The sequence below is a fragment of the Heptranchias perlo genome, chromosome 31 (assembly GCF_035084215.1).
Source record: "Heptranchias perlo isolate sHepPer1 chromosome 31, sHepPer1.hap1, whole genome shotgun sequence".
Classification (NCBI taxonomy): Eukaryota; Metazoa; Chordata; class Chondrichthyes; order Hexanchiformes; family Hexanchidae; genus Heptranchias; species Heptranchias perlo.
This window is the reverse complement of record NC_090355.1, coordinates 19,165,204-19,192,490: the sequence shown is the minus strand read 5'-3', so window position 1 is coordinate 19,192,490 and position 27,287 is coordinate 19,165,204. Positions and strand designations below refer to the sequence as shown.

The window sequence follows — 27,287 nt, the reverse complement described above, 5'->3', positions numbered from 1 at the left end:
CAATACATTTCAATTTATAAGTATTCAAAAATGCAAAACCAAGGATTATAGACTACATATATTTGTCTGTATGTGTAGGGAGGGGCCAGCTTATAATCAGTGTTTGTGCCACAGGGTATTTCAGGTATTTAATGGTGTGAGCATCACAGCACACACATCCCATGCAGTAGTTTATAATTCTAACCACCAATAGTAAGATTTGTACAATGGCTATGGCTAAGCAGTATTTATTGTGGTATATTCTTAACCAGTTGATCCTCAAAGTCTTAAATATTGGCAACATTTTCCTACTGGAATAAAAAAATAAATATCTTAGAACTACACCGTTCTTGTAGTATGCATAACCCACAAAAATGAGATTTTGAGCCACAAAGGACATTTAATATTCAAACAATAATATAAATATGGTTATCTTCAAGTATGCTTTGAGTCCATTTATTTAAAATGCATGAAACCTGGTAACAGCACTGAGATTGGGATAGAAAAATAGCTGGTCAGAATGAAGTATTGTGTTAATTTCTTTTTATTGTTTACTTGTAGGCTTTTTTTTGGTTTAGTCTCCAAAACGTGTCAATGGTAGTTTGTTGAGCCTTACTGGACAATGTCAGACCTTTGACCAACTGGCCGCTCTCTGTCATGGGAATGGAGGCAGCTGTGCCCACCTGGGCAGGAGGGGACTCCCTGTTGCTGTTCTCCCCATTTCTAGACTTGCTACAAGTCCCTTCAGTAATTTTACTACTGTTCAGCAAGAAATTATGGTATGCTTAGAAACTACGAAGGAATTTTCAAATGAACTCCATTTGTAATAACCAACTGATTTAAATACATATTAATTGGCAATTTACAGTTTGCCAAAGTTAATACCATCCAGAATTTCCTGCCACACAGTATGCTATACAGTCACTAATCAGCACCCAAAGCAATGTTAGCTGAAGGGGACTTACTCAGCTATGTACATTTTGTCTTATATGAATGATTCATGTGCATTCATGCCCTGCTCTCTACAATCTAGTCTGGGGGGGGAAAAACTTGAAGTTGCTTGTGCTATTGCATATTTTGAAAAGTTGAGATGAGCAGGTTGTTGACGCCTACTACCATGTGACTTACAATTATAGGGTTTGAAATTAATGTATTGACTACTAACAGAATTGAAGAATAATTTGAAGTTAAATTTCTCAATTAATTTTCACATTAACCATGTTACCATTGTTCTGATTTTCTTCCCTAAGAATTTTTAATTCTTCTTTCTTAGTTTGTAACGTAAAATTCATGCAACTTCTAAAATCCCAACATCGCGTCCTGCTTGAGATGTTGATTGGATTCACACTGCTCGAAATGTAGTTTGGGTGTCAGTAAATTTTGCAGTGGCAGTAGGCATCATTTTCCCTCCCTAAAGGGAGACTGGCAGCTTTCTGCTATACATTCTGAACCAATCATTGATTCTGTGCGAAGAGCAATTGGCAAGTTTGTACGATTTGCTACCACCACAAGCCGTGGAACAGTGTGTTTATTTATATTTGATAAAATTTATATGTTGGAAGCCTACGTTAATTTCAAACTCAATTGTACAGGGCATGAAGTGAATACATGAGTGTTTTAAAAGGGACTTTGGTGCAAGTCTACCCCATTCACTGCCTGCTCTTTGTCCCTTATCCTTATCTTTTTTTCTGTAGAACTTGCATGTAAAAGATGACTGACTGCAAAAAGAATGTATTGTTGTGTGTTTATATAAGTTTGTAGAAGAGCCCTTTAATGTAGGCAACTGGATTACAAGAACCTTTTAAACAAATTTAAATTTTGTAGTAGGAACAATGTTGAGGTAAACCATACCCCATGGAAACCAGAAGGCAGTGAAGCTGCTATATTTATTGTTTTGAAACAAAAACATTAATGTGCCTTTCTAAAAAAAAAATTAGGACCTGACTTAGTGATGTTGAAGTGAGTGAAAGATTTTGAAATAAGTATGTTTTAATACAGAATTGCATAGCTGGAAAAAAAAAATGTCCCCGCAGACAGTCATCCTTTATGCTGTCTAATCCAATGTTTTAGACTATTAACCACCCATCTACAGCAGTTTATCTTTGTATCCCTTGTGTAAGAAATATTGTACTTTATAGCAGATGCTTTTGTTGCTTTAAAAAGGCAGAAAACTCCAGATGCTGAAAATATTTGAAATTATTGTATGGTTTTGCAAATTTCAGTAGGGGTTAACTGCCATATTGAGTTTGTTACATTTTAATGCCTTTGTTGCAGGTGCCAAGTTTATTTCTAATATCATTATCTAAACCCAACTGTCAGTTTTGGTGAGAATTTTTCAGAAAGCAAGACCTTGCACAAGCGGCACTTACTCAAGGAGTTAAAATGGTACGGCCATACATAATTTCTGGTTTCCTGGGTCCTAAATATCAGCATTGTGTTGTGGCAATAAGATAAAATTATGAAACTGAAGTGGCAATTTTATATGGCTTTGATAGTATGAGCTCTTGAGATTTTGATCTGCCAACACTGAGATTGCTGTGAGCTGGAATGTAAACTGAAAGTCTCAAATGTTTGGAAGTAGGTAGTGTTTTCCTCCTAATAATTCACTTTTAATTTTGCAACTACCCAAGAAACCAGAAATTAAAGAGGCCTGGCTAACAGTCAACAAAAGTATTTGCTGTATGGTATAATCTGTTGTGTTCTGCATTTTAAATAAGACTCAGAATCATATACTCTGCAGTTGATATGCCATTGATTCGTATCCCGAATGAATGCCTTTTGCTTCTGTCTCACATGTTCACGTTACTGTAAATGGCTGTTGTAGTAACCACAATGCACTATTAAACCATTAAAATTTCTGGGAGCCTTGTTTGCCTAGGATGCTGCCACTCCCTAGTACTGAATGACAGAAACCCCTTGGTCAAACTGTATCTGTCTTCTTATTCCATTCACCAGTAGAAAATTTTGCGATGAGAGATCCACAGGACTTATTGGACAGGCAGAAATGCCTAAACGCCTTGGCGTCTCTGCGACATGCCAAATGGTTTCAGGTTGGCTACTTGTTCTTACCTTATTGTTATTGTAGCCTTATGAGGTTTTAATGTTAAAACGATGTTATATTAAAACACTTGATGTTATTCACTTGCTCTTTGTAGCTTTGATACTCTGTTTAAGCTCAGTCAGTATACTACAATAGGTAGATAGTTTTCTTTTACTAGTTATCATGAGGCTACAAAAGCAATCGTTAAACATTTATGCTTCTTGCTTGTACTTGAAATCTGCCATTCTAGAGATGGAGTTTATTTTTCTCTGTAAATTTTCCTTTTTTGTTTGCATGAATAATTTAATTACATTTTCTAAGTTATTGAAAAATGCCACGGTACTATGTAATTTGTAGTTGTGCTAAGCAGATGACGTATCACAACAATTCTGTATGTTTTAGGCGAGGGCAAATGGATTAAAGTCTTGTGTAATTGTGATTCGTATTCTGCGTGATTTATGCAACCGATTACCCACCTGGGGACCGTTGAAAGGATGGGTAAGTTTAAATATAGACTGTTCCCTTGTCAAACCAAATGGTCCAAACACACAGAAACTTGTATCTTTAAATGCTTCATGTCTCTTGTATCTCAAACGAAGACAATTCAGAAAATGCGAGACATGCAATGCAAACTTCTAAATTTGTGCAAAATAAACATGGATTTAATTAAATGTAGTGGTGTGATATGTCAAATACAACTCTTTTTTTCGAGGAATATTGTGAAGGGTTTATCTTGGCCAAGTACTAATTAAGTTTATCTTTTGGTGCTAACCAGTTGAATTTGACTAAGCTGATGTGAAGAGAACTTGAGATTATATTTATTTGAAAATAAACTCGAAAATCTTTCATCCAATCTAAGGATTTGATTTTGTAAAAAAAAAAATCTTCCCCATTGCATGTTGCCGGATGTGACTGATTTCTTGTTCCTTATTACGTTTAGCCCCTAGAGCTTATTTGTGAAAAAGCCATAGGTACTAGTAATAGACCATTAGGGGCTGGTGAAGCCTTGAGACGTGTAATGGAGTGCTTGGCATCAGGGATTCTTCTACCTGGTAAGAGCCTCAATTAACAAATATATTGAAATTGGTTGCTAATATTAGAATTTAGTCGATTAACATTGCATTTCGATGCTCAAAGTTCAATATTCATTTAAATAGGATAAGCTGTGTTATTCAGTTTTCATATGAAAGTTCTAAATTTGTTTAGTATGTCAAACATTGGTTTGCAATTGATCAAAAATCAGGTAAGATACATAAAATCTAACATTGATCTTGAATGAACTACAAATGAAAGTTTACAGATATTTTCACTGTTAGAATAGCTAAATAGTTACTTGCCACATTTACTAAACATTGTACTTTGACATTGAGAATTCATGCAGTTAAATGTCTACTGCTTGAAATGTAAACTGTTTTTATGCAGGTGGTCCAGGATTGCATGATCCTTGTGAAAAAGATCTAACCGATGTATTGATCTCGATGACTCCACAGGAAATGGACAACATTACTCATAGTGCCCAGGTATGGTTGATACTCAGGTAATTATCACTACCAATGAGTGTTTTCACTGCGGTGAGAACCCATCCTGAAACTGACTTTTTAAAAATAGGTACATTCAGACCATCCATACATCTGTAAGAAGTGATATGGCACCATTGAGTAGAATGGGCCTATACTGTCTGGAGTTTAGAAGAATGAGAGGTGATCTCATTGAAGCATATAAGATTCTGAGAGGTCTTGACAGGATAGATGCTGAGAGGCTGTTTCCCCTGGCTGGAGAGTCTATAACTCGGGGGCATAGTCTCAGGATAAGGGGTGGCATAATCTCAGGATAAGGGGTCAGCCATTTAGGACTGAGATGAGGAGGAATTTCTTCACTCAGACGGTTATGAATCTTTGGAATTCTCTACCCCAGAGGGCTGTGAATGCTCAGTCGTTGAGTATATTCAAGAATGAGATGGATAGATTTTTGGACTCCAAGGGAATCGAGGGATATGGGGATCGGGCGGGAAAGTGGAGTTGTGGTCGAAGGTCAGCCGTGATCTTATTGAATGGTGGAGCAGGCTCGAGGGGCCGTATGGCCTACTCCTCCTATTTCTTATGTTCTTAAATAAGTTAAAACCTGATTAGAGAATGAGTTTGTTTTTATTGACCTTAGAAGTATTTCTTTTTTCCCATCTTGGGCCTCTCGTATTCCCAGTACAAGAGCACAGACTGATGAAACATGCGTAGGTCTTTTACCATTATAGCTCTTGGAAAAAATGGACCAAATATGTGTGAACTGAATTTCCTGCTGCTGGTAAACCTCCATATATAGCCTGGCTGAAATTGGAAGCACACGGTGTAGAGCGCATCTTGGGAAGTTCCCACAACTTACTAATCTTGGGGGTGGGGAGGGGGCGGTGGCAGGGATGACATTAGTTCCTCTTTTAACGATGTCATTGCTGGGGTGTGTCCCATGGGCACCCTTTGGTACCGTGCTTATTTTACAGTATTCACAGACACAGAATTTTGACAGGCTGTGGCATTAAAACTGAGCCTGATTCTGTCCTTACCCATCCACACATACACATTTCCAGCAGGAGTCATTGGATATTAATCAGCAGCAGAAATCCTAGCAATATTTTTTCCTCCTAACTCAAGGTTGTTCAGGCCAATTATGACTAACCTACTGCTGCCCTGACTCAGATCCATTAATTATGCACAGGCCAGGGATCAAACCTGGGTCCTTCCTGGTCTGCATAGCTCAGTTTACTCCCTGGATAAACTAGCTGAACCATCCACATCCATGTCAATTAACACTAACACCCACAGTTTTCAATAACTTGCATAAATGTATGAAATTGTAATTTATTTTACCTATGTATCTTATGCTTGTAGCATGCACTTAGACTCATGGCCTTCGGTCAGATCTACAAAGTACTGGAGATGGACCCACTTCCTTCAACTAGATCCTCCCTTCAAAAATGGTCCAGATCACTGAGTGAGCGAGATGGTGGGTAGATGATTGTAACTAATTAAATCTTGCAAAAATCAATGTTTACTGTCCATTTGAGTCCTAATAATTCAACAAATCTTGTAACATGGGAGTTACTGTCTAGGGCAAGGGTATTTGCATGGCCCATTTGGGACCTTGTGAGCCTCTGTTTCAGCATTTGCACATTTCCTTGGAGCTGTTGCCAACAATCCTGCTGCCAGCCCCAGATGAGTCACCTATTTGAAGAGTGAAAATGGAAGGCAGGTGAATATTCAAAATGCCTGCATGAAATATTGGAGACCTGCAGAATGCCTTCTCCATTTTATTGACCCCACATGAGCTGATTGGCTTGCAGTATTTGTGAGTTTATTGAATGGAAACAGTTGACAACAACACATACATGAGAACCTCATTTACATGCTGAAAAGTTGAGTGCACTATTCCCATTGCAACACTTGGGCAGTTGGGAAAGCTGTATAGAGTGCCTAAAGGACACAGAAAGAAAAATACAAGAATTGTATTTTACTTATGTAGATGTATTTTTGAGGTGTATCTGTTTTCTCCCCATATTGCTTCTTTTAGTCTCCCTTTATTATACAATTTTCCACCTAACAGGACAAGCTGAAGCTCTTTCTGCAGAGCTGTAACTCAGCCTTCCATCAGAAAGCAATTCCAGAGGTTTCCATGCTGCTGGGATTCCGTTTCAATCCTGGATCTCAAATCAGGAGCACCAGCAACTGAAATATTCAGTAACTGCTGTACATTGAAACTGAAATTAATATATTCAATCAGTAGTTGTGTGAAACGGGTAAATTGAATGCCTGACTGTTGATGAATATTCCAGTCTCAGAAGGTACAGACGGGAACCAAAGACTGAAAAGAATGCTAAGCACCATGGAAAATCACAAAGCCTGTTATTGAGTGCTTATAGCTGAGTTATGGCTCTGTGGAGACGTCTCCAGCTCATCCTCTTGACACTTAGAAGGTACATGGCACAAGGCTGATGAGACTTGCAGTATCTGATCAACCAAAATTTAGACAACTGGTTTGTGAAAACAAATGTTTACAACTTTTCTGAAGAAGGTGATAAAGTAGTTAAAGTTGCTCAGTGTATTGTATCCAGCGCTAAGTAAGAATTCTGTTTGTGATTTCACCCCTTGGTGCTTTCTTTTTTTGTGTAGTAGCTGATCTCCTGTTGGTTTCTCTCAGCAATTGTGAATAAGCAGTGTCAGTTAGCCCTAATGTCATTTAGAGGCTAATTATAGTAATTGGAACTTTCTCTAAATTGACAGCTGCTTGACTCCTCTTGTTAACAAGTCTTCCAGGTTATCTCCAGTTCATAAAAACAACAGGAAGTATTGAATTTCTTTTTTATGTAATTTTTTTTAAGACCGTTCAGTTGTAACATTACAATTAAAGTGTGATGGATGCTCTTAAATATATTTAAATAGAAATATGGCATATATGCTTTGTTTAAAAAAAATAAAGCCATGGCGGTTCTGAGACCATGAACTTTAAGCAAACCATTGCTTGGGATTATTGCCCCTGACAAAAAGTTAGCAAATACCACTGACAGGTTGACCACCATGGTCTACTTAATCTGGGTACATTGATGAAAAACCACAGCAATTTGAAAAAGTACAAGATTATTGCTTCAGAAAATCAAATCACCCACTGTAAAAATGATGCTTAAATATTTTAAAATAAAATATATGTTTCTGTACTGTTAATGTTTTGCTCACAAGTAAAATTTAGCTCAACAGTAAGGTTCATATCCCAGCTCAGTGTTGCAGTATAAATCATAGTCAAATAATTTTGTCGATGTAGATCTTTCACCTAAAGATGTACAGTGAAGTAAAATGCTTCAGGATTTTTTGCAGGGCCTCACTCAGCACCTTTAAAGAGACCGTACGAAGATGGTATGGGAGATGACAAAGATCCAAACAAAAAGATGAAAAGGAACTTGAGAAAAAGTAAGCTTATGTCCAAGTCCAAACTGCCCTATCAATATACCAGCAGACAGTACGGCAATTTTGCACTTTTCAACTTATGTTTCTTATTATCTGGACTATTGAATATCCAATTTGCAACTTTCTCCTTCATCCCATTTGCTTTTAAGTTACCCACAAGTCCCTGAGAGCCTTGTTATGTGAATTCTGATAGTAAAAGTATATATTATGTACCCACTCTGTTTTAACACTGAAGAATTTCAGGACATTTGTTTGACGTGACTTGCTTTTCATAAACAAAAGTTAAATATCATTTACTGGTACTTCCATTGAAGAAGGAACTCAGAACACCAGGATTCTTTTTTCAACTTACATTAGAGAACCACAGAGTTCCGAAGAACATGATGACTTGTGACGCACTGTATATCATAATGTGAAGGAAATTATTGTAAGATTATGTTCACTTGGTTATAGAGTATTCCACTCTAGATAATTCATTGGATGTATGTTTTAGGATGAGGCACAAACCATTTGGCCCAATCTTTTTGATCAACATCACCTCCAACATTCTGCTTTCTTATCATAGTTCTCAATGCCCTTTTTCTCAAACACATCCAAATCCATTGTTTATTTCAGATTTCTTTTTAAATTATGTCTCCTTATTTTTGGACCTTTTAACAAGCACCTTTAACTGATCCAATTTGTCTGGATCAATTTTATCAATCATCTGCTATGATTTTAAAAATTCTTGTTAGGTTACCTCTAAATTTATTCTTATACAATGAGAGCAAGCCAATTTTTTTTTACCTTTCCTCGTAACTTAGATTTGTGAGACTTGTATCATCTTTGTTGCCCTCCCCTGCACCCTGTCGTCAGTAATACCATCGTATGGTATTGAAACCGATAGAGTATTCTCAATAGGGTCCAACCAATGCCTTACACTTCAGTTGCTATACAATGTTGACAAGCTTGAACGTACTAAAATACTTACTGTATATTACTACACAAAATAGTATTCATATGTAACACTGGACAAAATGGGCAGTTAATCAATCCTGTTTGAAACGTGGTCAGTGCAGCGAGTAGGATTTCAGTAAAGTGTCATGGTAAGCACGTGAAATTTTCATACTATGTATAGCTGATTACGCCAGGCAGCACAATTTTAGATCCTGACCTTCCAAATAGTAGCAATAATATTAGCGAACACTTGGAAAGGTTTAGGCTAATCAGGGACCCACAACATTGATTTATGAAAGACCTGACTAATTGAATGGAAATCTTTGAGAAATTGCTGCGCATACAGACTAGGGGGATGCAGTGGATATATAATTGGGTTTTGAAAAAGCATTTGATTAAGTGCCACATAAGAGACTTGTAAAGATTAAGGCCCAAGGTGGTAAGATGGCAACATGGATAGAGGGATAGAAAACGAAACATAGAGTAAATGTTTTTTGGATTAGCACGGTGTAGTTAGTGATATGTTCCACTGATCTGTGTTGGGGCCTTTCTTGTTTATCATAAATACAAATGGGTTGGCTGTGGGCATAGAGGGAATAATAACAAAAGAAGATTGTGGGAGATTGGAGGAACAACATGGATGACTGTAGGAAGACAGACCATTTAGGGAACTGGGCACATATGTGGCAAATGCAGTCCAGTGTAGATAAATGACTGGAGTGTGCAAATATACTGTAAATGGTAAAATTCTAGATTTGAGTGCAGGCACAGAATATTTAGTTGTGCAGATACACAGATCTTTAAAAGCAAGATTGCAGGTAGAAAAAGCTATAAAAAGGCCAAAAGGATTCTGTGTTTTTATACAGAGGGAGGAGCACTGCATACGAAAGAGGTGACGATGAAGAAAAAGAATCTGTGTCGGACCAGTGCATCTCATTCTGGAAAGGATACTGGATCCGTGGAAATGGTGAAGCATAGATTCATTAGAATGATACTAGCAATGAGAGGATATAGTTATGAAAGAGTTGGAATAACCTTGGCTGTATTCTCTGGAATGGAACAGTTTAAGGTGGGATCTATTAGAAGTGTTGAAAGAGATTGTGAGCGTATTGAGAGATTATTTCCACTAGTTTGAGAATTGGCAATGAGGGGGCATAAATTGAGCCCTTTTTCAAACAAATGTTATTGGAATCTGGAAAACATAATTGTAAGTCACTATTGAAGCTGAATCAATCACAGCATTTAAGAGGAAATTAAATAATCACTTGAAGAAAAATATTAAAGAATACAGGGAAAGAGCAAGGAAATGAGATTATAGATCGCTCTGATGTAGAGCTAGCATCATCAAGAAAATGAGCAAAATGGCCTTCCTCTGTGTTTCCGTTTCTAAACTTGGGTTGTGTATGGAGAGAGCGTTTTGAACTATATGTTTGAGTTGGGGTAAAATATTTGCTGTTCCAGGTTTGCCACTGTAGCTGGTAGTGATGGAAGCAATTCAAGGTGACTACTTAAGAGTTTGGAGAACACTAATGTATATTGACAGTATGGGGTTTTCCCTACAAGAGTATTGGTATTGATACGTTAAAGAACTCTTATTTCTATTTTGCATCCCATATACAGCGAGACATCCCAAAGTGCATTTCAATATCAACTTGCATCTATGTAGTACCTTTTTAACATGGTAAAAGATGGTTCAAGTGTGGGTCCAAAACAGCTGATGGCCCTGCCAGGATAGGTGGAGTAGAAGAGGAGAGGGAGATCATAGGGCATGTGTCATTACGCAAGGTTGAAGGAGTTTGCAAAGGTAGAGAGAGAGCATGACTTTATAGATGAGGATTCTGAATTCAATATGTTGGGGGACAGGAGCTAATAGAGGTTGATGAAGAGAAGCGTAATAGGAGAATGGAACAGAATGCTGGAGCTTGATACCGGAGAGGAGAACATTGAAAAAGTTTGAGCCTGTGGTGAGGAGGGTATGGATGTGGTGGTGGGAGTGAGGTATGGACTAATGTGGAAGTGGGCCTGCTGATGTTTAAGACATGTAGCTTGAAGTTCAGCTTCTGGGATAAACAGGACACCCGGGTTGCGCGCAGTCAAGTTATTCCTGAATGAGCAACCGGGGTGGTGGACAAAATCAGGGCCTAGTTGCTGAGTTTGTGAAGGGAATCTGCTATTTGTTTTGCTGATAAATTGGACTACATTCTAGCTCATCCACGACTTGATATCAGAAAACCAGTCAGACAGCTAAGTGGTGGTCATGTAATTGAAGGTGGTAGCTGACAGGGAACTAAAGGCAGAGGAAAGATAATGGATACTATCCAAAAGGGAATATAGAAGAATTTGGGGGTGGAGATGCCAAAGACATGATGGAAGAGAGGGGTTTTGAAAGACTGGATAGGAGATGACATTGGAGGGATCTAGGGAAATTGTTCCAAAGGGCGTGCCAGTAATGGTGGAGCAGAGTGAGCGGGGATCAGTGTCAAAGGAATGAAGGATACATGTGATGGTGTATGGCTGGAGCAAGGTTATGGATGGATTTGGAAGCAGGGATGAAGTCAATTCAGTGGAACATGGATTCATTGGAGGTTAGAAAGGACAGAGCGATGGAAGTAAGCCTGCTAACAACACTGGTGAGAATTTCCCTGTGCATAGATCAATAGCAATTGATTTGTGTGTCTGCAGTATGCTGTGGGCAGATAAGACTGTACTTCAACTGCCATAAAATTTGCCAGTTAAACATTTCACTGAAATAATATCTAGTGCATACACAGCAAAGCTCAGACAGATTCCTGAGGACACGTTGAGTCCTACAAGGAGTGAAATGGTTAAATCAGAACTGTTTTGTACATATTAAATCTTCCTCTTGTTAAAATTATATGTGAAAAAGTGTGATTCTTTCCAGAGTAAAAATATATTTTGTGACAAAAAGAAAACTTTCAGGAGTTTTTAGATTTTCTTTTTACACCTATTTTTCTAGTAATGGAAAGCAAAGCAATTGATGTCAACCAGCCTATGAATGCTCTGATGAGACTGAATCAAATTAAACCTGGCCTGCAGTACAAGCTTCTTTCACAGTCTGGTCCTGTACATGCACCTGTCTTCACTATGTCTGTGGATGTTGATGGGAAAACGTATGAAGCCTCAGGACCATCTAAAAAAACAGCCAAACTTAATGTAGCAGTTAAGGTAAGACATAATAGCCTACCATGATGTGTTTTCTGCTTGTTAGAGTAAATTTTGACTGGACTGGTTGGGGGAAGAATGGTCTGCGCTGAGCAACAGTGCCAGATAACAATTAGTATGGATAGGAAGTTTCCAGTCAAAACAACAATTGAATTTACTTGGATTTAATTTGTTTTGAGGGATATGTTATTTGTGAAGAAATATTATTTAAATTCTCTGCTTACAAATCCTACTCTTGAAATGAAGGGTATTGTATACTGCATAATTAATTCCTTTCAGTCTGTCTTTACTTGCAGTCCATATTTAGACTGCGTTTCTATTTGTTGTAAACCATTGGCAACTAGAGGAGACTTTTATTGCAATCAAACTGCCTCTGCTTAATGCTACTTCAGCCATCTGCCAGTGCCAGTTTCTGTTTTAAAATTTGTTTCACTGGCTGTAGACCTTTCCAGTTGACCAACTCTCATTTTGTGGTCACACCACTTTGGGATGTGACGCTTGCTCCAAACTAAGAACAAGGATTTGACACAATTAATTAATTCACTGGAGGGGATCTGGATATAAGAATGTTGGAGCTTGAATCTTGGCACAGACATCTCAGTTCAGCTAGGGATAGAAGCCCCCCTCAATTCCGAAGTCAGGGAATTGAGCCTAAGCAGGGAATGTTCAGAGACAAAGATGCCAATTACAGATGTAGGGAGGTCATTCAGGGCCTTGTAGCTCGCCGGTCCACAAAACTATTCCCACACAGATGAGCTAATTGAGACATGTTCCCCGTTGTTTGATGAAGCTGTGGGTTCCAGTAAGGTTGGGTTTCTTTCATTCAAAACTGTCACAGTGCTCAAGTTTTATCTCCAGTCTTACGTTTCTTCCATTGATAAGTAGATTTGTATATGGCCCTAGATTTTAACATAAATAAAATACAATTTTTTTAATCTATCCTGTCAGTTTACTTTCTTGTATAGTGAGCAACTCTTGGACCCAAATATTAAGGGCTCACCCAAGGTTGCCTGCAAGACAAGCTAGAGCAGTTATACATGTTTTTACTGAACGTTAATCTTGGACTTGACAGCTCAGAAACACAAGTTGCATTGGAGATGCAGTCCTCAAATTTCCACTGTCAATTTCTGTACTACTGTGGAATGTTCCGATTTAACATGGAAGTCGGACAATACCTCTTTTTGCTGTAAATAAGGACCTACATAAGAAATAGGAGCAGGAATTAGCCATACGGTCTCTCGAGCCTGCTCCACCAACCAATAAGATCATGGCTGATCTTCTACCTCAGCTCCACTTTCTGGCCCTGGCCCTATCCCCATATCCCCACCTTAGCAATGATCTTTCTCATTCTATGCAAAGCTCCCTCCTAGTCTTCCAGTTGTTTATCTTCCTGATTTGGTGTGGCATGGAGTTGTGCTACTTTTTTATTGTTTTATTTCAGCAATTCTTGCTGTTTAGTAGGACCTCAGGGCAAAGAGCTAAGGGCATGACCGAGGATTAGTTTTTTTTTATATAGCAGAATGAGACACTGGGCACAAATTGCTTGAATGGACAGTATCTCCAGGTAGTTTTTCTTCTATATGCTATCAAAGAATGATGAAGACTATACTTCAGGTAATGCTGTGATATGAAGATAGAGCAGCTTATTGATGTTAAAACTCACTGCTACAGATTAGTAAGTCATGAGCACCCACAGATTCCCTACACAGCAGGCTTTCCTTTGGAATCTGTCTTTCCCCATAGAATATGGAGCTTATATCATGCTACCACCTATTGACCAGTTGCAGTGATATTAGCCAATGGTTGGATTATTGTGTGGAGATCAGAATACAAAAAAAGGAGAGGAATGAGTGAATTTGAGCCAATAGTTTTGCTGAAAGACTTACTTTGCTAACCAATATTTAGACACCAACTCGATACATACCTAATTCAAGCATTGAATTCTAATATATCAAGCTGCTTTCTGTTCATCAACATAGAATTATTGATCCAAGCAAAAAATATTACCCAATTATGTTTTGTTAATTTTTAACAGTCAATCCACTGCCCTATTTCAGTGGAAAATATAAATTGAGTTGCAGCATCTGTAATGATCACAAAAATTTTCCAATTGGATACTCTATACAGTGGACTGTGAAAGTCCTGATTTCAAGCATCATGTTTTGCAACAAGTTGCTTTGTGTTTATCACGTTTCTGTTGTATTAATGTGAGCTGATAGTATTAATTTTGGATGTGGTTCATTTGGCCCAAATTTCAACAGATGCTTAATCTCTATGAATAATGTATTTTTAATGCTACTTTTACAATACAGTAGCCTAATTGTTATGACTGGACTAGTTAGCCAGAGGTCATGGCAAGTTGTGAAATTGAATTTTAAAAATCTGGTAATTTGTTGGCTAGCACCAAAAAATTGCCGTGAAAGCTGCTGAATTGTTGTAAAACCCAATTGGTTCACTCGTCCTTTTAAAGAAGGGAACCTGCGACCCCGACCTGGGCTGGCCTACATGTGATTCCAGTCCCACCACATGGGCAGTTAGGGATGGGCAATTAATATTGCTTTGCCGGTCTCGGCCAAATTTGAAGAGCAAACAAATTTTTAAAAATAGTTGAGTTTATACACAAAATGTTGAGTGCCCTGATAACCAATGAGACTATTAGGGTTTTTCCATTGGGACAGAGAAACACTCGAAGCTTCAGAAGTCACTTTTTTTTTAATTGTCACTATTGTTACAGGTATTGCAGGCTATGGGCTGCCCAACTGGTATGGATTTGAAGATGAGTTTGGAATCTCAGGAAATGGAGGAAAAGTCATCAGGCGATGATAAGAATGAAACTGTTTCGACAAACTCTAGCAATGACACAGTTGGCTGTGCTGCTGCTGCCAGCACCAATACTCTAGAGGTACCAGATTTCAAGTACCCGATGATTATTTCTACCAATTTATTAATCAGTAGTTTATTATTTTGCTTTTATAAAGTATTTCATTTTTATAATTCACGTTTCATTTATAACTATTATGTGACTTTTTTTTAAAAGTTGCATAATTTAAAAGTTTTGGAACAAATTCAGTATTCATTATCTTTATGTATCAGATTTTAACCAAATGAAGTTACTTTCCTTTTATTACCACTTGGGTTTCTTTTGAAAGTAATCATGCTGGAGATAGTTGGTTACTTTGCTGTTCTAGAATTATGCAGGTAGGAACAGAGACGATCATTTGAAAGTGTACATGCTTTAGAAGTGTAGTTATAACTATTTTCCCAAAAGCTTGTGAAACATAGCGGTTGGGTTACCTTTGGGTGACAAGGTAGACTGATTAGCTTTCAAGTTCTATCAGTGTTTCAAATTGATGAGGTGAGAGGAAACAGAGAGAAAACCAAAAGAAAATATGAATAAAATTGGTAATTATGCCTATACTATTAAAAATTGCTGGTTAACGTAGCAGTATATTTCAGTTAAAGTTGAGTGGTAATGTTACTGGTGTTTTTATTATCTGAACATCTGACATAACAAAATTTGATTGCCATGTGGTGCAATAAATTCTGGCTCAGTCAAAACATTCAAAAGCAAATTGGATCAATGCTTGATGCAGCAAAGTTTAGTGGATATGGATTTGGGAAAAAAGATTCAAAATTGTCTCCTCAGGTCTTGGATACGGTATGGATAATGGAGTGAGCAACTTGGGCTAAATATCCTTTCTTGTGTAACCATAAATGAGATTGTTTGTAGAAACTTTAAGGGTGGTATACAACATGCCTGTGTATTGTGAATCTAGCTCTCAACACAAGTGTCCTCCACACCACACACACATCTCGAATTTGACCAAATTAGTATGAATTTTCAATTTTTCTTTTTTTTGTTAATATGCAAGTTAAAGATGCTTTTGCGCTAGCCCCAGCAATATGCCTTCACCCAGCCTGGAACACTTCCATTATACTGTGAAATTCTCACACCAACCAGCCATATGTCCAGTTGGGCAATTTTATTTTGTGGACCTCAACCAGCATGACTGGATTGAGTTTACCGAAATTTGTTTTGTATAAGGCTGTTATGGTTTGGCAGCCACACGAGAATATGAACTTCTGAATCTGGATTTAGTCCCAAGTCTTTAGGCAAAAAGACCATTCACCACTGTGCACCAAGTCCCTGGTAATCCTGTTTAGAGTTGATGATGAATGTGGGAAATTAACAGTTAAAATGTCTCACTGAATGAAGTAGGAGTTGTTGTTCATGGCTGTAAAGTTTAGGCAGATTGTCAGTATAATGTGTGGGAAGGTCTGTATCTCATTGCATCTGGCCTGTGATATATCTAATCTTAGGAATGCTTGATATCGATGTTGGATGCAAAGTAAAAAATATGTCCTACCAAATCTCAACTGGAGGAGCATAAATACAGTTCAGAAGAAAATACTGATCTCTGCTTATTTAGAAGTGTTTATGTTTACATAATCAATGTGCAGAGCTAGATTTCAGATTTTCTGCATGAACTGTTAATTAGCACAAATGTACTATAGCAGCTAAACCTTTCTACCATCATACTTATCACAGATTAAAATTTCTGAAAATTAGACTAATAGCTATATTACACCACTCACATTATTGTACCTACTTTATGCAGCAAAACTGAATTGGAAAACTCTTAATTCCTATTGATAAAGCTGTCCCATTTGTACTGAGCAATGGGTTGGTGGAATGCATGTCTTTCAGTCCAACTTTTGTCTTTTGACTGCCCTTCAATTGGCTTTAATAGGATTTGCCTTTCATGAACATTGACTTGTACCAAATAATGGGGAAGCTGGACTGAGGCACACTGCACATGTGCATACTCCACATCACTATGTTCTTCCCATCCTGAGTGTTCCTGTCTGGCCATAGAAAGTCTTGCTAGTCAGCTGGTCTTGCATTTAACATATGCTCCATTCCCCATCATTTGGGGGTAGTGACAGACGGACATGGGAGAAGTCAAAATAAAATAAAATAAGCCCAGCACACTCACCTTCTGACCATGACTTTGCAATGTTAGTCTCCTGCTGAGCCGCACTCCTTTGTTTCCTAATCACCGCTTGTTTCACTTTGTAGCTGGAGTAGCCAGTTTAAATTTGGGAGGTGTTGTGGTTTGAAATGTCTATTTGCATGTCAATTGGTGGATAAATCTTAAGTTCAATAATAGAAACAGAGATGAGAACAGCCATTTAAACCATTGAGCCCACCAAATTTAAACAGGCAAACATAGTGACATACCAACATATGTGTAAATCAGCTTAAGTCTCTACTTCTGTAAGCCGCCAGGTGGGTGAGCAAGCAGCTGCCGACTGGCAACAAGCAAGGGTGAGGAAAATCATAGCAAAGCAAACCAAAGTCTTTCAGATCGAGGATGCAATGTACCCTCAGTATTAACGTCGGAAAAGTTGCTATCGCCAACTTGGCATCTATCTATGTATCTTTGGTATGCCACTTGGAGGGGTAGAAATTTGTCGTGGGCACTAGCACAAAATGGGTGATTATCACATGGGCCGCCTGTTAATTCACCCCATCTAATATTCAATTCCATTGAAGTCAGTGGAACGGAATATTGGGTGGGGAGTATGATGGGCAGCCCATGCAATACCACCTGATTTAAGAACATAAATAAGTGCGGGAATAGGCCAAAAGGCCTCTCATGCCTGCTCTGCCATTTAATAAGAACATGCCTGATCTTCAATCTCAACTCCACTTTCCAGCCCAATCCCCATGTCCCTTGATATAGCTTTGTACTATCGCGCAAGACAAATTTCTACCCTGGGGTGTTCAAATAAGGAAGTTGCTGGGGCGAAGAGGAGCCGGATGTGCAAACTGTGCCGATGGCGAAGATTCTTCCTTTGTTTTTAATCTTTCTTATTTGATCTATACTGATAGCTAAAAATGACTGGAAATAGTCTCACTGATTAGTTCCACAAGTTCTGGTATGAAGCCGTCCAGTGTTCATATTGTTAGTAATTCCTATCTTATAAGTGGCAAACTGGCACTGAATACCCTTGCCTAGGCTCTGCCTCCGATTGATTTGACTTCCATTTTCCACTGTTGACGAGCAACAAAGACCACAGGTCTATGCTAACTGGTGTAATATTGACCCAAGCTGGATTTTGCAGTGTATTTCTTCATCAGTGTGGCTTATAAGTTCTCTTCAATATTGTTACTTATTCAGAGTTGAAAAATACTTTTCTGCCATTTGTCTTTGCGTTTAAAATTGTGTTTTCCCAGCCCAGAAGGACAAAATCTATATTGCAGGTGATTCATTTAAGAATTAACAACTTCTGTGACAGGTCATATGTTGCTGCTCTTAAACTCAAAGATGTTAAATGGTGCAGATCGTGTTTTATTACTCAATTGTGGGATTAATCCAACATGATATTTGGTTGCTTTTAATCAGGTTTGTATGAATCTGGATTTTCCGAAACATTTGTCAAATCTGCTTACGGGTTTGTAGTGAGGCATTCATTTGCCTTGATACAACTCTTTCAACTGGTCTCTGGGATCTTTTTCCCCCTGAAACCTTTTCCACCAAGCATGACTAAAAGCAGCTATTCTACAGTTCCAAAGAAAGCAGGGGATTAATTTAATTGTGTATTTTTGAATCTTCTATGTGGTAGTTTCTATCTTGAGTCATTTTAAAGTATAGCTTTGGGGCTGTTTGATAAAATTGGACATTTGAAAGGTTTTTATTTATGATAGCTGCGTAACAGCCATTTCAAAGTAATTTTTTGTACATGAAGCACCTTGAGATGTGACAAGTCTTTTTATGTTATGGGGTTGTACCAAACTCACTATATTCTGAAATAAAAACAGAAAATGCTGGAAATACTCAGCAAGTCAGGCAGCATCTGTGGAAAAAGAAACCGAGTTAACGTTTCAGGTCGATGACCTTTCATTCTGAGAAGGGATCTGTTGAAAAAGCAATTGGTGGAATATGGTTCAATAGAGTACAGGGTGCAAAGTTCCTGTTAATGGCAGAGCAAACAATCCTAAAGGCACTTGACATTCTATGTGTAGTGGTGTGTTTTTTTTGATTGACTCATTTGAGTATTTGATCCTCCATGTTTACTCTGAAAGCTGTTATTATGTGCATATATAAATTTTGAAATGGTTTTAGGATAAATGTCTCTACTAAATAGTTGATTGCTGTTAACTATTGAAATGTCAGATAAACATTGATCCCTTGCTATATATTGGAATTTTTATACAAATTTGCATGTGGTAGCTGATTCATAGGAACATATGAACAGGAATGGGCCATTGAGCCTGTTGCACCATCCAATTAGATCTTGGCTTTTTTTTAAAGCTCTGCTGGCTGTCCACGTTTCCTTGCATCTATGTAAGCCTTTTCTTTTAGCTTAATAATGTCTCTTGCCTCGTTTGCTAATCATGGTTGCTTATCTGCTCAATTGAAGTTTTTGCCTTTTAGGGGTATGTACTGGTTTTGTATTGTACCAAATATTTATTTGAATACTTCCCACTGTTTGTAGGTTTACCCATCAATAACTCAGCCCAGTTTACTGTGGTCAATTTATTGAGTTTGCCTTACTTAAATTTAAAATCTTGCTTTGTGACTTGCTTCTTTCTCTCAAACCTAATATCAATTCAGTCATATGATCATTATTCGCAAGGTGTTCCCTTACAATCAGATTGTTAACTAATTCTGGTTCATTACTCATCACTAAATCTAACATGGTCTTAATATATTTTAGAACAGTCAAGGATTATAATAGAATGGTTACAGCATGAAAGGAGGCCATTCGGTCTGTTGAGTCTTTGCCGGCTCTTTGCAAGAGCAATCCAACTAGTCACACTCCCCCGTCCTTTCCCTGTAGCCCTGCAAATTTATTCCGTTTTGAAAGCGACGATTTGAATCTGCCTCCGCCACCCCCTCAGGCAGTGCATTCTAGATCTTAATCACTCGCGGTGTAAAAAAGTTTTTCTTCATGTTGCCTTTGGTTCTTTTGCCAATCACCTTAAGTCTATGGTCCTCTGGTTCTTGGCCCTTTGGCCAATGGGAATAGTTTCTCTCTATCTACTCTGTCTATACCCTTCACGATTTTGAACACCTCTATCAAATCTCCTCTTAACCTTCTCTGCGCTAAGGAAAACAACCCCAGCTTCTCTAGTCTATCCACAAAATTGAAGTCCTTCATCCCTGGAACCATTTTAGTAAATCTCTGCTGCGCCCTCTCTAAGGCCTTCATATCTTTCCAAAAGTGTGGAGCCCAGAACTGGACACAATACTCCAGTTGTAGCCAAACCAGTGTTTTATAAAGGTTCATCATAACTTACTTGCTTTTGTACTCTATGCCTTTGATTATAAAGCCCAGGATTCTGTATGCTTTTTTAACCGCTTTCTCAACCTGCCCTGCCACCTTCAAAGGTTTGTGCACATAAACCCCCAGATCTCTCTGTTCCTGCACCCCTTTTAGGATTGTGCCCTTTAGTTTATATTGCCTCTCCTCGTTCTTCCTAGCAAAATATCACTTCGCACTTTTCTGTGTTAAATTTCACTTGCCACGTGTCCGCCCATTCCAGCAGCCTGTCTATGTCCTCTTGAAGCCTATCACTATCCTCCTTACCATTTACTACACTTCCAAGTTTTGTGTCATCTGCAAATTTTCAAATTGTGCCCTGTATACCCAAGTCCAAGTTGTTAATGTATATATCAGGAAAAGCAGTGGTTCCAGCACCGACCCCTAGGGAACACCACTGTGTACCTCCCTCTAGTCCGAAAACAACTGTTCACCACTCTGTTTCCTGTCACCTCGCCAATTTTGTATCCATGCTGCCACTGCTCCTTTTATTCCATGGGCTTCAACTTTGATGACAAGCCTATTATGTGGTACTTTATCACATGCTTTTTGGAAGTCCACGTACACCACATCAGCCGCATTGCCCTCATTACCCTCTCTGTTACCGCATCAAAAAACTCTATCAAGTTAGTTAAACATGATTTACCTTGAACAAATCCGTGCTGGCTTTCCTTAATTAATCCACACTTGTCCAAGTAACTCTTAACTTTGTCCTGGATTATCGTTTCTAAAAGTTTCCCCACCACCAAGATTAAACTGGCCTGTAGTTGCTGGGTTTATCCTTACACCCTTTTTTGAACAAGGGTGTAACATTTGTAATTCTCCAGTCCTCTGGCACCACCCCAGTATCTAAGGAGGTTTGGAAGATTATGGCCAGTACCTCCGCAATTTCTACCCATAGCAACTTCCCTCAGCAACCTAGGATGCATCCCAACCGGACCAGGTGACTTATCTACTTTAAGTACAGTTAGCCTTTCTAATACCTCCTCTTTATCAATTTTTAGCCCATCCAGTATCTCACCTACCACTTGTTCCAGAAAACTGTCCTGAGTACATTCCAGAAATTCCTTGCCTTTACTACTTAAGCTATTCTGCTTCTCCCAGTCTGTGAAAATTAAAATCTCCCATTATAACCACATTGTTTCTGGTACGTACTTCCCTGATTTGTATTTCTACATCCTCCCATTACATCACTGCTGTCAAGAGGTCTGTAGGCAACTCCCACCAGAGTCTTGCATCCTTTGCTGCTCCTTAGTTCTACCCATACTGTTTCCACTGTCTATTCACTCTTAACGATGTCTTTTCTTTCCACTGCCGTGATTGAGTCTTTTATCAATATCGCTATTTCTCCCCCTTTCCCAATTTCCCTGTCTTCTGTAAATCCTATAGCCTGGAATATTTGGCTCCCAATTATGCCCAGCTTGCAGCCAGTTGTCTGTAATGGCTACTACATATCCTTTATGTAATATCTGATGCAAGGTGAATTTGATCTGTAAGTAAAATGACAATATTGTCAAAATAGGCTTGACTGGTCAGAGCAGATCTGTTTTTTTTCTATCACTACTTGATGTAATCTGAAATATAACCACCTTGGTTCACCTGAATGCCAGTTGAAAATTCTGACTGAGCCAATCAATATTTATAGTTAGGAACATTTTTAACTCCTGTCAATGTTTACCATGTAACGTATTTTCAATTCTTGAAAATTGGCTTTACCTTTAATACCTTATTTACAATACTAATTTTTTTCTGGATTGTAGGAAAGAGAAATGTTCTAGTGTTGCTCATATCAAGACTGTTAGAATAAACTTACCCAGAATGTATAAATAATTCCACTTAATTGAGAGATTTGGAGTGCAAACAGTTAATCTCCAAAACCACATGTTTTCAAATTGGGGTCCTGAGACCTGAAAAGCTCTGGAGGGTGGGGGATGGATACAGTATCTCATCAGATTTTTGTCTACTGGAGCTGTGCATACTGTGCACCTAAAGTAGTGTGTCAGGCATTCTTCATTCTATATTTTTTTTCTGCATTCATTGACTTTCTACCATATTTCTGCAGCACTATATAAAATAATGTATTCTGCCATGATATTATTTTCCTTTGAGTAACTGACTGTCTCTTGGAAGTTGGGAATCCCCAGGGAGGTGTCAATATATATAAGGGGTTTTATCAGGCTGGCAAGTCTTGTGGTCTGATCAGCAGATGATGGCCTGTTATTCCACACCAAGTGGTTAAGCCTTTACTATGTGCTATTGTTGAATAGGCAGAATACTGCAATAATCAATCTAGTGTTTAATATAACATATATATATTTTCTTAAAATGCTATGTACTTTCTTAAATATCAGAGGGAATATGAAAGGCTTCTTATTTTGAGGGATATGTCACACTAAGTGACCATTACTTCATTGTAAAAATAAGAATTGGTAGTGTTTTATTGCAAATAGGATCTAAATAACATCAAGTTGAACAGTTTTTGTGTCTCATTTTGTTTTTCAGTATCACATCAAAGTTTCATTAAATGTGCAGAGTGCCAGTCAATAATATATACTCTGTTCAAGGTTATTTTCATTTTTTTAAATGTAGTAAATAAAATATAGCAGTAAGTGAGCCTTGCTGATAAAAGGGTGTGCAAACATCGCATTGGCTCAATAGTGTAATATTAGAAGGGTCATTATATAAAAATTGTATTTGCAAACAGATATTTCATGGATTTCTGTTAAATCCAATCCTTTAGCTCATAGTTGGAGATACTCATCGTTTCTAATTTTTTATGAAATGTAAACCCTTTGATTAGAAATCTGATTTGTATATGAGTTTTTAATACTTCATTTATCTGACGAGGACTATATTCTCAGCATTGTTTTCCCCAATTTTACTTTGGTAAGAATTTGCTTCGTAAGCTTTAATTACATGTGTAATTAGTATCACCATTAGTACCTCTTAAAACCTTTGCTAAATTAAAATAATGTATTTTATTAGATCCTTACTGCACCATTTTGATGTATGTATTTTTTAAAAAAAAGGTTTTAACAAGATTTTGATCGATTTAAACATCCCTTTGAAGAGAACATAATAGGAGCAGGAGTAGGCCATACAGCCCCTCAAGCCTGCTGTGCCATTCAATCAGATCACGGCTGATCTTCGACCTCAACTCCACTTTCCCACCCAATCCCCATATCCCTTGATTCCCTTAGAGTCCAAAAATCTATCGATCTGAGTCTTGAATATACTCAACGACTGAGCATCCGCAACCCTCTGGGGTATAGAATTCCAAAAATTCACCACCCTCTGAGTGAAGAAATTCCTCCTCATCTCAGTCCTACATCGTCCACCCCTTATCCTGAGACTGTGCCCCCTAGTTCTGGACTCTCCAGCCAGGGGAAACAGCCTCTCTGCATCTACCCTGTCAAACCCCCTCAGAATTTTATAAATTTAAATGAGATCACCTCTCATTCTTCTAACCTCTGGAGAATAAGACCCATTCTACTCAATCTCTCCTCATAGGACAACCCTCTCATCCCAATCCTGTGAACTTGCATGTATGTTTGTAAGTGAGCCTGGAAGGCATTACTTTGGAAAGTCACTAAATGTGACCAAGTACAGGAACCAAATTACATACACAGTTGAGGTAAAAATGATTGTTGATGCACACTATCATCTTAAGTTCATTTCTGTTGTGCAGTTGGGTTCAGTAGCTCTTCCCAGCTAGTTTTACTGGTTATTTGCAGTTTAAACAGATGAATAGGAATAGACAAAACAATTTGATGTAAATCATGAATTCTTTCTAACAGATTTATTTTAAGAGCTACTACTGTTTAAATCAAAGCAGGCTGTATGTAGTACATCAAATATTTTGATTATCTGTTTTGTTTTGTGTATAGATGAGAACACAGGGTCCTATCCTAACTGCCAGTGGAAAAAACCCAGTTATGGAACTGAATGAAAAGAGGAGGGGTTTGAAATATGAATTGATATCTGAAACTGGTGGCAGTCATGACAAACGCTTCGTTATGGAGGTACATTAGAATTTATTGCATTTAGTTTAAAATAAATATTGAAGTCTAATTTCTTAGCCCTATAGTCATACATTGCATGCTTAAAAACAATCTGGTCTTAAAATAGCAAATGTCACTTAACTTTTCAGCAGTACATGTAAGTAGGTCAAAGAAGGAAAACTGAGTCTTCTGGCTTGTGCTCATTGGCGTACTTGCTGGAGAAAGTTAAGTATTAAGTGTGTTTTTCTGTATTAAAAGATAGCCCTCGAGTTTGGTCTCTAATAGCAGAACGTTAATCCTCCAGCTAGAGAACTTGAATGTGGGCTGAATTGCACTACCCATAGTTAGCATGCCGACCTCTAGTTTGAGATCTCAAGCCTTGCCTGATATTCTGACTACATACATTGATTATGCTGTCTCAACCAGATACCAATGAAGTACCTGTTTGTCAACTGTGCATCAGCATTGACAGCAGTAGCAGAAATCATTCTGTTGCATCCTTCTGACTGGAGGAGGATTGATAGTCTAAAGTTCTTTTATTTACATTACATTGTAACTTTCATAGTGCCTTTTCTTTTGTTACTGCATAGCAGCCTAGAAAATATTTTGGAAGTGTCTGTCAAGTTGATTTTATTTTCTGTTGATATAAAGATTTGCACCTGAACAAAGTGTCTGTAATTAAACACATGTGACAATAAACGTACAGATTTAACATGGTACAGCCGCTTGTAACGGGCAGGTGGCACTAATCATTTGCCATTTCCACTGAAGTCAATTACAGAGGCGCTGCTCATAACACATTAAGTGCAGTGGCTATTTTGGGCATACTTTGTCATGTCGCTTTCCTTTCTTGCTCTGCCACTTCAGTCCTCTCCTGTTCGGTTGGATAAAAGGTTGATTCCATGAACTTCCATGCAATGAAATAGTTTTATTAAAATAGAACTTTTAATGGTACTTTTGGTCCTACAATTTCTGCTGTTGCAGGATTCAAGTCAGGAGTGGGGAAATTTAAGATGGTATGCAAGCAGAAATGCTTAAAAGCAAACTGTAATCGGTACATTTACAGCTCCTCTCAAAAGAAAAGTATAGATTAACAAATGCCTGCCAAATGTAAACATTGTCAGTAATGTTGAAGTCCTCAACGGTCATATTGAAATTCCTATTCATTTTTATAGCAAAATTCAGTAGGATGTAGCATTAAATTGAATATAATTAGCACTATTTTCCCAGCTGTTAGTCTGAAGACAAGTGTTGTTAGTTGCACAGCTGCTCCTGCCTTCCCACTGCTTGTTATGCCATCCACCACCTATAATGGGCAAACAGCCACACACCCACTATATGTGGTGGGGACTGGATTTACTGTTTTAATTCTATCATGGTACATAAGGAGTTAAAAACCCGCTTTACTCACAGAAAAATGCTCCAGCTCATTTTTATCCGTTTGTTGCCAAATTTGTGGTTGTTGGGCAGGTGGCCAAGCTATTGAATTCAAATACAAACATTTTGTGTCATTTATTCAAATATATTTTTAATTGACAGGTCTTTTTCAATTTTAATGGGCAGTAATTTTAAGTTTGTTGGGTCTGGGTTTCTTTGTTTTAAAAGGTATTTATTAGCCTGTCTTTTTCAAATCAGAGTTGGTCTGAAGCCTTTGAAAATAAATAGTCAGGCTAGGTAGATTCTTAAAAAAAAAATTGCTATATAAGAATTATTTTTTTAAATCATAGTTTAGCACAGCAGTTATTGTTTTTACTATTTTCTTCTATAGGTGAAGTTAGCTAAGCTTAACTATTGTGAATTATTTGTTGTGTTAGTGCTACTATTTGCTTGCCCTTTTACTGCTCAATAAATTTGTTTAGAATCATAGAAAATTTATGGCACAGAAGGAGGCCATTCAGCCCATCGTGTCAGCACCGGCTGAGAAATGAGCCACCCAGCCTAATCCCACTTTCCCACATTTGGTCCGTAGCCCTGCAGGGGTCGGCTCTTCAGGTGCACATCCAGGTATTTTTTAAATGAGTTGAGGGTTCCTGCTTCTACCTCCCTCTCGGGCAGTGAGTTCCAGACCCCCAGCACCCTCTGGGTGAAAAATATTTCCTCATTTCCACTCTAATCCTTCTACCAATCACTTTAAATCTTTGACCCCTCCGCTAAGGGAAATAGGTCCTTCCTATCCACTCTACCTAGACCCCTCATAATTTTGTACACCTCAATCAAATCACCCCTCAGCCTCCTCTGTTCCAAGGAAAACAACCCCAGCCTATCCAACCTGTCATCATAGCTAAAATTCCCCAGTCCTGACAACATCCTCGTAAATCTCATCTGCAATTACTAGTGCAATTACGTCCTTCCTGTAATGTGGTGACCAGACTTTGCACAGTACTCAAGCTGTGACCTAACTAGTGTTTTATACAGTTCCAGCATAACATCCTTGCTTTTATATTCTATTCCTCGGCTAATAAAGGAAAGCATTACATATGCCTTCTTTAACCACCTTATCTACCTGTCCTGCTACCTTCAGGGATCTCTGGACATGCACTCAAAGATCCCTCTGTTCCTCTGCACTTCAGTATTCTCCCATTTATTGTGTATTCCCTTGCCTTGTTTGCTCTCCCCAAATGCATTACCTCACACTTCTCTGGATTGAACTCCATTTGCCACTTTTCTGCCCATCTGACCAGTCCATTGATATCTTCCTGCAGTCTACAGCTTTTCCTCCTCACTATCAACCACATGGCCTTTCTTTGTGTCATCCGCAAATTTCTTAATCGTGCCCCCTACGTTTAAGTCCAAATTGTTAATGTATACCACAAAAAGCAAAGGATCGAGTACCGAGCCCTGTGGCACCCCACTGGAAATAGCCTTCCAGTC

At 38.2% G+C, this 27,287-nt stretch overlaps 1 protein-coding gene across 3 annotated transcripts in view; it reads left to right on the top strand.

Moving 5' to 3' along the window:
* strbp (spermatid perinuclear RNA binding protein) overlaps positions 1–27,287 on the top strand; it is a 139,955-nt gene that overhangs the window by 88,039 nt on the left and 24,629 nt on the right. For all 3 annotated transcript variants that reach the window (XM_067969683.1, XM_067969684.1, XM_067969681.1), the window contains 9 exons: positions 2,935–3,029; positions 3,422–3,517; positions 3,960–4,071; positions 4,442–4,539; positions 5,899–6,013; positions 7,876–7,968; positions 11,879–12,087; positions 14,819–14,986; positions 24,303–24,437. In XM_067969683.1, coding sequence (XP_067825784.1) covers positions 2,935–3,029; positions 3,422–3,517; positions 3,960–4,071; positions 4,442–4,539; positions 5,899–6,013; positions 7,876–7,968; positions 11,879–12,087; positions 14,819–14,986; positions 24,303–24,437 — 1,121 coding nt within the window. The remainder of the gene's footprint in view (positions 1–2,934; positions 3,030–3,421; positions 3,518–3,959; positions 4,072–4,441; positions 4,540–5,898; positions 6,014–7,875; positions 7,969–11,878; positions 12,088–14,818; positions 14,987–24,302; positions 24,438–27,287) is intronic.